The 10,754-nt window shown below is 43.9% G+C and overlaps 1 protein-coding gene across 1 annotated transcript; it reads right to left on the bottom strand.

Annotated features, from left to right (window-relative positions):
* Positions 1 to 403: 403 nt before the first annotated feature.
* On the bottom strand, positions 404 to 6,324 carry LOC147028895 (thread biopolymer filament subunit gamma-like). The gene is made up of 8 exons (XM_085879731.1): positions 5,291 to 6,324; positions 5,089 to 5,149; positions 2,882 to 2,977; positions 2,596 to 2,772; positions 1,834 to 1,959; positions 1,232 to 1,452; positions 749 to 1,046; positions 404 to 558 (listed from the first exon to the last, which is right to left on the bottom strand). Exons 1-7 carry the CDS (start codon positions 5,971 to 5,973, stop codon positions 752 to 754), a joined length of 1,659 nt encoding a protein of 552 aa, XP_085735857.1. The 5' UTR covers positions 5,974 to 6,324; the 3' UTR covers positions 404 to 558; positions 749 to 751.
* Positions 6,325 to 10,754: the final 4,430 nt, after the last annotated feature.

Raw genomic sequence — 10,754 nt, 5'->3', positions numbered from 1 at the left:
GTAAAAAAATAGTGTGGTAGTCTCTCTACGTGAATTTTTTAAGTGATTCTTCACCATTGATAGATTGGGTTAAACGAATATATAGCACGATATCTCAAAAAGTTGTGACGCATTCGGACGAAAATTGGTGGACACGTTGGGGGTGTGACAAGGAAGAATTGATTCAATTTTGGTGAAGATCCGAATCCGGATCTGGATACGAGATTTATTTAATTTTTAAAGTGATTCTTCACCATTGAGAGATAGGGCTCAAAAACGATATAGTCTTGTATAGCATGATATTTCATAAATGTATTGGTCCCGATATGTTCTTGTGGATCAGGCAATGCGTGGCAGAGGTTTGTGCTCTACCGAACGCCCTTCTAGTTTCATATTGTTTTGAAAGCAGAAAGAGGAAAATATATCCATGTTTCACTTTTATTGCTTTGCTCAAACCTAATGTTCCAAAAAAAGCTGCAAAAGCCATTCCATTGCAAATATGTGTGTTGCGTTCACTCTGCACAGCACTTCATCCTATTGCTGATGGAAGCATGGCGAAGCTCCGGCTTGTAAAGTAACCTGCGGACAAACGAGAAATCATTTTCTTACCATCTCGCAGATTGGTCTCAGACAAATCTCCAACATGTCGTTGAGCATTATCAAAAGCTTTACCAATATTCCTCTCCCCCCTTTATGTTCCTGGTAATTGTAAAGACTTTCTTCAAAAACACTTAACCTTAGGGGAGGTAAATGTTCACTGTTCTAGTACCTGTTAGCGCTTAACGACGGTCATGCCAGTGTATCCATACTGTTTCGTGGCTCCCATGGTGGTGCTGCTTCCGCTCATGGAACTGGTTCCATGTATCCTGTCGCTCAGAGACACATCTCCACTACCAATCAAGTTGATTCCTCCGAGACCCATCACGGAACCATCCAGCGAGGTGATTCCACCACTCGTGAAGTTGCTTGTTCCGATCTGTGAGGCTGAGTCACCAATACCACCGGCAGAAGTAGTGGTGGAAATGATGGTTGTTCCATGAGCAACTTGTGCAGATACATCCTCCAGTCTGTCACACGTACAAGGGTATGGACATTATTTCCATGGGATGGAAAACTTTGTGGGACAATAAGTTGATGTTTTATCAATAAAGAAAATTGCTGCAGTGGAGGCTAAATGGCACCAATTGCAAGCTGGTTATGTCTGATTGAAAAATCAAATCCAAACACTTGATTTTCGCCTTGGTATACGTACAGAGCAGCCTCTCCCTCCAGCAGTTTTCTGTAAGTGCTTATTTCGGTGTCCAAAGCTATTTTGATGTCCAGGAGTTCTTGGTAGGCAGCCAGCTGCTTCTGCAGGTCGATGTGGCTTTGTTCTATCTCCTGCTCAAGGGTATTGTAGGTCGTTTGGAACTGCATTAGACCCACACTCTCCCGAGATTGCAGGTCACACAGGTTGCTGGACAAAGTTTGATGCTGCAAGGTCGTCGGAAGTCGGTAGGGTCACCATTAGTCATTTCACCTCGAGTTAAGCAAGTTGTGCACGATTAAATTAGCAAGTAGAAACCTTGGGGAGAGTAATCTGAACTCTGTGTGATATTTGAATCTGGAATCGCAGCATCATGAGCCAAATGCTCGGATGGGAATGCCACACAAGGCAACTTAAATTGTATTGATCATGAAACTAATTGACTGATCAGCATAGCACATCATTGTATATCATGTAATTTCTGTCCAAACTCCTCTATGGCCCCCAACACCTTGTAAGGGGGCGGGGGGGGGGGAATGAATGGGGGTGGGGGGAACCTACAAACCTAGGATACCTTTACCTTCCCTTCCATCATTATACGGACTCACCATATGCATCAACTTTGAATACTCGAAGCTCAGCTCTTGGATGTCCTTTTGGAAAACCTGGATCTCCTTTTCCATGACTGTTAGATGTTCAACACTCTTTGTGGCATTTCCCTGGATCTCATCGATCTGCAAAGATATTCCACAGATAAGGAGATGTGCTGATGTCACATAGCTGCCACACATCGAATACACGTTAACATAGCGAATGCACAAATATGTAAAGGGTGAGATGGTACTCTCATGAAGACCTATTTGTGTTTCAGTCTCTCTTGTCGATATAGTTCAATCAGCAACAAACAATCCCTTTGATGGAAGATGGACTCCATGATGCAGCACCATTACGGGAGTGTGTGTGTGTGTTTGTGTATATTCTGATTCTGATGTACCAAGAAGGTGCTGCCTCTTGGCAAGAGTTATACTGGGTGGTTTGCCATCCCTTTCCCAGCAGTAGTTTGGGCAGGAATTTGGAATTTGTTCAGGGTGTCAGCGATAGCTTGCCTACTCTTCGCGAAGGACACCGTGGGGTCTTTAATGTCCACCAACGAATGCAAGATGGGGTGATGAATCGCCCTGCCTGTGAAACACTGGGATGACAGTTTATAGCTGGGTCGGGATTCAAACCCCGGGTAGACAGCTCAGAGACGATTTTGTGTTAGCTTTAGAATGGACAGATATGCAGATGTGTGAGTTGGAGAACACTTGCAACACGATGCCAGTGGTACAACCGTGGGATGGTGTAGCTAAGATTATCACGGTACCAACCTGAGTCTGACAAAAGGCTTCTGCTTCCTCCATGTTTGAGGTGACCGATTTCTCGTACTCCTCGCGCATCTTATCCAGAGAGTCACGCAAGCTCACAGAGTTCTCGCTGATCAGTTCGATGACGGACGTTTGAGTGTTTGCAAACTTTCCGTACTGCACCTTAAGCTGTTCCAGCTCCTGTAAAGCCACACAGTCTGATTAGAAGGTCCCCCCTGTTTCTTATGTGAACATCCCTTCGGTGGGGATAAAGGGGAAGGTTTTTTTTTCATCACAGGCAAAGTCCGACCTCATGTTGAGTCTTTTTCTGGAACATCAGTTCCTCGGCCAGGATGTTATACTTGGTTTCCAGTTCGGATCGGAACTCGTTTGCTGCTTCCAGATCCTTGGGATAAAGAAGGGGAAAAAAGCACGAAATATGTACCACTGAAAAGTTCTGAACAACTACAGCACATGTCATTGGAAAAAGCTTTTAGGTCTTTAGAATATCGGGTTTATAGGATTGGAGGAGACCCGTTATGGTTAAACAGAGTTATTGTTGTTTAAAGTGTGAGAAGGTTAGGGTTGAGGTTTTATCGGGTTTGAGGTGCATATGTGTTGAGGTTTTATTTTTTTCTGGTTTGGATTTTATAGAATAATTAGGGTTTCTATTGGTTTAGGGGTTTTATAGAATTTGAGGTGTATGTGTTCAGATTTTATATATGTTTTGGAGTTTTATGGGGTTTGAGCTGCAAGTCCTCTGATTTCTTTCAGGTTTTAGCATTTATATCGGGGTGGGGCAATATATAGGATTAGAGTTATATAAACCTTGTGTAATATACGATGAGAGATATGATTTAAGAGTGTTACTGGTGCATATAAAGTGTGCAGGTTTTATAACATAAATCTTCTCTTCTCTCTCTTTTATTTATTTTTTTTTTGAATTAATATTTAAAAAGTGAAAGTCTTAGGTCCAGTAACTCCTCTGAGACCCTTGGGCTGATACACCAATTTTTCAGGATACACTCAGGGGGTCCCCACTTAAGTTTTCCATGAAATATTTTTCCAAAAAAAATGAAAAAAAAAATTATTTTTGAATTTTTACATTTTTGGGGGATTTCTCATCAGTGTTATTATTTGGGTTATTTCTCCGTTGTGGCGGACAAGTCCCAACACTTTATCTTGTAACTACTTCAAGACCCTTGGGTCGATAGACACCAAATTCTCAGGATACACTCAGGGGGTCCCTACTTAGGTTTTCCGTTGAATCTTTTTTTTGGGGGGGGGATTTCTCATTGGTGTTATTTGGGTTATTTCTCCGTTGTGGCGGACCAGTCCCATCACTTTATCTTGTAACTACTTCGAGACTCTTGGGTCGATAGACACCAAATTCTCACGATACACTCAGGGGGTCCCTACTTAGGTTTTATGTGAAATTATTTTTTTAAATGTATTCTTTTTGAATTTTTACTTTTTTTTTCGGATTTCTCATTGGTGTTATTATATGGGTTATTTCTCCATTGTGGCGGACCAGTCCAATCACTTTATCCGATAACTACTCCAAGACTAAGGACCATAGATGGACGGGATGGGAAACTCCTATTGCACATGTACGAGCTGAATTAGAATTGTCTCCCTTTCATTAGAGGTCCCACGAGCAACCAGATTCCACGATATTGCAATGCCCTTACCATAGACTAATATATAAAAAAAGTCGAACAAATAGAATTTTAGATCCTGTTGACCTCTTAGACACTATTTCAATTATTTAGACCCTTTCGACAATTTAGACCCCTTACACCCTTTGGACCCTCAAGACCTTTATACCCATTAAGACCCTTTTGATTCCAACTATTGTATGTGTGGTTGTAGATGACCTATGGACCTCTTAGACCACCTTAGATGCACACCACACAAATATCTACAGTCTTCAAGCAATACACAGATGCCACTCTTTTCAGCAAGTCATGTAAAAACTCCACCCACCTCTGCTGGTGTTTTATATATTTCTTAAGGTGAATGTTTTATGGGGTTATGGTTTTATAAGCATTTACATATGTGTTCGAGTAATTATATAATATGTATGACATTTGAGGGTCATAAATATGGAGTTCTAGAGTTAGGGAAACTTAGAATTAAGGTTATGCATTGTTTGGGTTGCATAGGGTTTGGATTATATGGGGTTAGAGTATTATATGATTACATTGTGAAATAAGGGTAGTGTTATATGGGATGATGGTTTTATAAGTGAAGGGTTACATGGGTTAAGAAATTAAGGTTCCCAATATTTGAACCTATTAGATTTAAAGAGAGCGATGCCGATGCAGGTGCTCACTGCTGTTGGTCAGGATCCATATGGCGATACCATAACCGCTGTGACCCATGGTTCCTAGTATGTTAACAGTGAAGGGGTTTGTATTTGACTTGTGAGGTTAAACGATTATACAAGGTTAAGGTTGATGCACAGTGTGAGGATTCTGTAATAAGAATGAATATGGGGGTGTGGGGATGGCTCACCCTCTTCATGTTTCCGATGTCGGTTTCAAGCTGGATCCTCACACCAACTTCAAACTCGTACCTGCAGCAGGTTCAGATGTTATGCAACCATTATGACATTTCTATGTAACTGCAACTCAAGATAGTGTTAGGTGCGAGTTTAAACACAAGCTGGTTATTAGGAGAGGTTGTACATGGGGACTGACAGAATACGCTCACGCACTTGGATCGCAGCTCTTCTGCGGTGGCCCGTAAATGGTCCACGTCGATCTCCAAACGTACGCGTTCCAAAGTGGAGGTGGAAATGGTGTTGAGCTGTTCCGAGACCTGCGTCTCGACCGTTTCGATGTCTACGTTGGTGTCTGGGTTTATGGGGTTGCTCCCCGCAAGTGATTGCAGCTGCGCCTCCAGGATGGAGTTCTCTTGCGCCAACTGGCGCACTTTCTCAACGTAGTTCACCAGACGATTGTTTAAGGTGTTCAAAATGGTCTTCTCGTTGACACGTGTGAGAATGGGAGGTATACCTTTTGATGTAGCCGCAGCTATAGAGCCCGTAAATCCAGCCATGCCTCCACATGTGATGGCACGACCGACGTTAAAAGCTGCCCCTCCGCTAAAATCAACTGCCGACGGAATTGAAAGACCAAATCCACAACTTGACAAACCCCTTCCAATTCCTTGTAGTCCTTGTCCTGCTCCCTGCATAGCGGCTAATCCAAGCCCTCCCTGCACCTTGGAGCTACCCATACAACTTCGTGCACCAATAGATCCTAATCCAACCCCTGTTCCATAGGAGCCCCCCGTTGCAAGGCCTATCGAACTGGTTCCATGGTATGAAGCTCCAAGCATACTGGACATGCTGGAGGTTGCATGTCGTGAGCCGTGGATACTTGCCAATCCAGACATGATTCGGTGATCGTTCCTTTACGAACTGGGAATCGACTTGCTCAATGTGGTTACCAAATGCCTTTTTATATATAAATATGAGAACGATTACCCGAGATGATATCGTTATGTATTTATGTGTATTCATAATGTATTGTTTGTATACAGCGTCTCATTGCTGAGGGCAACGCGCATGCACAACGACCTACAACAGGTGTCCACATGAAGCTGTTTCAAGCATCAACGCGTCAATCGCAAATCAAGAAACATATGGGGGCAACACCCCTGGGCGCTCACCTGGCAGCGGCTGTATAAGATAACCAGGGAACCACTATGAGGCATGGGTGACCCACAAACTATATAATGGAGAAGAAAGTAAATACCTATGGAACTTTTTTTAATGGCGTGAACAAACTTTGGTACATCACGATTGAAGAACGTTGTGGTAAAGTTTCATCGGCATTGTGTGTGTGGTTTCAGAGAATGAAGCAACTACATATTTTGGGGGGTGGGGGGGCAACGCCTTCCGACCCCCTTCGGGCCCGATTTTTTTTAATGCCATCAACAAACTTTGGTACATAAACAGTGATGAACGTTCTGGTAAAGTTTCATCAAAATCGTAGGTGTAGTTTCAGAGAAGTTGAAAGTATTTACTGACGCGGACGACGCGCCATCCCATGAGCTCCCTGGAACTACGATCCAGGTGAGTGAATGATGCTACTTGGGTAGTTGGAAAGATGCATGTTCCAAACCAAAGGCACCACCAGCAAGTACTGCTATCTCTGCGAGCAATGGATTGGATCACCTCGTGGTCTTCAACCAACACTCCAAACAGCTCTGAATGCAAACTTGCTGTGTTTCGCCTCCTCAACAAGCGCAGTCACCTCATCGGTGTGAGAAATCTCGGAGGTTGAAGACGTCTTCATTTGAATGTAACACAAGGCTGTGGGGTAGCATCATTGGTTGGGGGTGTGGTTGTACCACTGATGCAGTGCCCTCTGGAGGTCAGGGCAAGAATTTGGTATTTGGCCAAGTTGTCAGCAATAGCTCACCTCCTCTTCTTGAAAGACAATGTGAGATCTTCAAAAGCCTGTTGTTGGCTTAACTGGGAGGGTGGCTGGCTTAAGATATTAGGGTCATGAGTTCAAGCCCCTGTCCCACCGTCGAATTAACACCAGGCAGGTTGATTCAGCCTGGCATCCTTCTGAGGTTGGTGAAATGAGTACCAGCAAGCTTGTGCCAGGGGGCATTGCATCAGCGGAACAGCTGTGTCCCCAGAAAATGTTGTAACCAAGCAGCAAAAGCGGCATACAAATAAATAAATAATAAATGAGGTCTTTAACCTCCATCAACTACTATCAGCAGATTGGGCGCGGGACGCCCGTTTAACATAGATCCAAGGGATGGTGCACACATTGATGAATCGCCTGGCCTGTGAAACACCAGGATGACAGTTTATAACTGGGAGCCTGGGTCGGGATTCGAACCTTGGCTAGACAGCTTAGCGATAAGTGAGCATTCCTTGAAGCCATCCTGTTCGCCCATGGTTGGAGGATGGAGACTTTCATCATTTCCTTAGAAGATCGACTACCTTTGCTGTAGGCCTACATCAATGAACGCTACATGTAGATACCGTGACACATCTCTTTCAATCAAGCATATCCTCTGATTAGCCGGCTTCACTTGTTACAATCATGTGGAACAAAATAGGTGGCAAGGTCCATCTTTGCGCCCCGAGTCACGAGTCAGGAGTTGGTCCCTTAAATCACCTGCTGTGCCCCACCACCCCCTTCAACCCTCTTGTTCCTTCAGAACCGCCAACTTCAAGGGTGCTTACGCAGACATATATCACAAGTGATTATTTCTGACAATCCTTCACATTTCATTCCCACGGTGCTGACAGACCTAACGAGGTAAGGTTACCATGGTAACAAGGCAAGTATCAAACCTAACAGCGATAGCACACATTCTTTTTGTCGGGTCTTCCTGTGCCCTCAAATCCTAAACCCTGAACTATAACCACAGCCTATGCGATTACTCTCACGTCTGGTTCATAAGTTGCTGAATCCATGTTGAAGGCAAAATGGTGCAACAAATGCATAACCACTCGAAGTACCCTCGATGGAGCGCATACCTCCGCCAGGTTGAACCGTTTACGTGTTGTAGCCCATTGATAGGCCAGATCTGAATTCGAACCTCAACCTAAATCGAATCGCCTTGTTCTCGGCACCTACCCAACTCATCCACCAAGTTTTGTTCGAATCCGTCCCCAACGTCTTGAAATATTATGCTTTCCACTGATATTTCGTTTTTGGTCCGATCTCTCAATGGGGAAGAATCACTTTAAAAAAAAAATAATCAGAGATTGCAGACCCTCACCAGGACTTGTTTTGTGTGGTGTTTGTGTACTGGTGTGTTACGTAATTAATGAGACGTAATTCGAACTGTCACTTTATAACTGCTGGCAGTGATGACCGGGCACCAAGACATCCCGCTTTGATCGGACACCTGACCCTGACCCATGATGATTTTTATTATTATTATTCTCAATTTAATTTAGAATGGGATTAAAATAAATTCAATTCAAATCAAATCGGTACAGTCCTGCATTGGAGTAATCAGAAGGAACCAAACCAAGCAAAAATAAAAGATGAAGTCATCAGGAGGAACCTGGATAGGATTCACATTTCAGAGTTCCTCAAGGCAGCGTTCTGGGCCCTGTTCTTTTTTCTGGTTTTCAACAATGATCTCTCCGACTCTCTGGAAAATTTGCTGATGACTCCACCCTCTGCCGTACCATCTGTCATCCCTCAGACCGGCAAGCAGCAGCTTCTTCGCTCACTGCAGATCTGGATAAAATCACAAACTGGTCCAACACGTGGAACATCTCTTTCAATCCAGACAAATCTCACACTCTCACTATGTCTCTCCGAAAGGACCGTCTGGAACCCCCCCCCCCCCCCCATCTACTTCCTCAACAATCCTCTTGAAGAAGTCATTTCATTCAAGCTTCTGGGTCTCACTACCTGCCATGATCTTTCCTGGGAAAGTCACATTTCAAACCTCACCTCCAAAGCCAGTCACCGACTGGGAATCCTCAGTCATGCAAAGTCCTTCCTCAGCACACCTGAGCTCCTGACCACATACAAAGCTTTTGTCTGCATCCTGATGCTCCTGCCTCTCACCTTTCTCAGCTTCATGCTGTGGAAACCAAAGCATTTAAGATCATTGGTAACACATAATGTCCCGCGATGAGACTGGGTCTTTTGGTCTCTTACTCTTTCACCGCAGGTAGGTCGGTAGTCTGTCTTCTACCCTCTACTCTCCGGCCTCGCCCCCCCCCCCACCCAGTCTGCAATATGTCCCAACCACATTTCCCCAGGGCACTCAAGGTCCGCCAACAACCCCCTTCTGGTAAAACCACCAAAATCACGAATTATTGCTCACCTTCACTCTTTCATTCCTCTTTTTCCCCACCTTTGAAATAAACTCCCACACTCTCTTGAATCCCATTCTTCCCTCCAGGCCTTAAAAACAGCCGTTCACCACCACCTCTTATCATCCCCTACCCAAATCCTCGATCTCTTCTCCCCACATTAATCCACCTCATACCTACCTCCTTCAAATTCCCTACTTTCCTTCCTGAAAGTCCCTGTCGTGTCCATCTTGTTTACCCCGTGTACCCCACCCAATCCCTCTCCCTTCCACAGATCTCATGTCTCTGTTCCCCACTGTGTTTTTTTTTCCTTCCCTCTTTCGCCCCTCTTGTCTCCTGCTCCCCTTGTCTCACGTTCTGTGTGTTAATTTTGTTTCCTTCCCTCTTTCGCCCCTCTTATCTCCTGCTCCCCTTGTCTCACGTTCTGTGTGTTAGTTCATATACGAGCGTCAATAGCGCATACAAAAAAAAGGTTCCATGCATTCGAGGGTTAAGAACCTTTAAGACCCCTAAGAGTGCTGATGACATTTACACCGTTGAGAGCCATCGACTTCTTTCTTGACCTTTAGACACATTGGACCTCTTTTAGAAAGTATCATTTAGATCTTTTGTCCCTTAGAGACCATTATAGACCCCTATAGGGGTTTTGGACCACTTCGATTAGACCCTTTGGAGTTTAGACCTTTACACCCCTTAGACACCTTTGACCTGTAGACCCGTTGGCCACGCCTTTCGCCACACAGCACACAAACATCCATGGCATCTTCTTGCAATGTACAGATTTCACCTTTTCAGCAAGTAATGTGAAAAATCCACACACCTGGACGGTGCGAGGTTGAACATAAATTGCATATTGGGTCACTGAATTGGTTCATCAATCAAAACCTAGAAGCATCATGTTTTTGAGGTCAAAAGCTCAAAGGATCAAAGGTCAAGGTCACATAAAATAATCAATTTTCATCCGATTGACTTAAAATTTGGACAGGGTTTTCAAATTGGTTCACAAGCCTATTGTTTGAGGTCAGAAGGTCAAAGCTCGAGGACACATAAAATCATCATCAATTTTAATTCCATTAACTTCAAACTTGAACAGGATTTGTATCATGGGTCACAGACCTAGTTCACCAAAAAAAATCATAACAATCGATTTAGCCTTTGTGACATGTTAATGGTTTCCATGACAACAATTTCACCCCCATTACAATCAAATGGGCCTTTTTGTGAATCTATTATTACCAAATCTCAGTAATTTTTTAAGATATCAAATTGAAGCTTTAAAAATCTTTGTGTTGCATAATAATTGATGCTTCCATGCTGTGACGGGGGGGGGGGGGGAGATTGGGACCATACTCTGTACAGAGCGTTG

Source organism: Eptatretus burgeri, chromosome 4 (assembly GCF_056783735.1).
Source record: "Eptatretus burgeri isolate ZD-2024b chromosome 4, Ebu_testis_v1, whole genome shotgun sequence".
Lineage (NCBI taxonomy): Eukaryota > Metazoa > Chordata > Myxini > Myxiniformes > Myxinidae > Eptatretus > Eptatretus burgeri.
The sequence above is the reverse complement of the archived record's forward strand: the minus strand, read 5'-3'. Positions and strand labels throughout refer to the sequence as shown.

Excerpts from the sequence above, each read along its gene's own strand:
- LOC147028895 (XM_085879731.1), bottom strand. The coding sequence starts at position 5,973 with ATGTCTGGATTGGCAAGTATCCACGGCTCACGACATGCAACCTCCAGC. Across the intron at positions 2,773-2,881 it reads AGAAAAAGACTCAACATGAG|GAGCTGGAACAGCTTAAGGT; the intron begins GTCGGACTTTGC and ends GTGGCTTTACAG. Across the intron at positions 1,960-2,595 it reads AAGCCTTTTGTCAGACTCAG|ATCGATGAGATCCAGGGAAA; the intron begins GTTGGTACCGTG and ends ATATCTTTGCAG.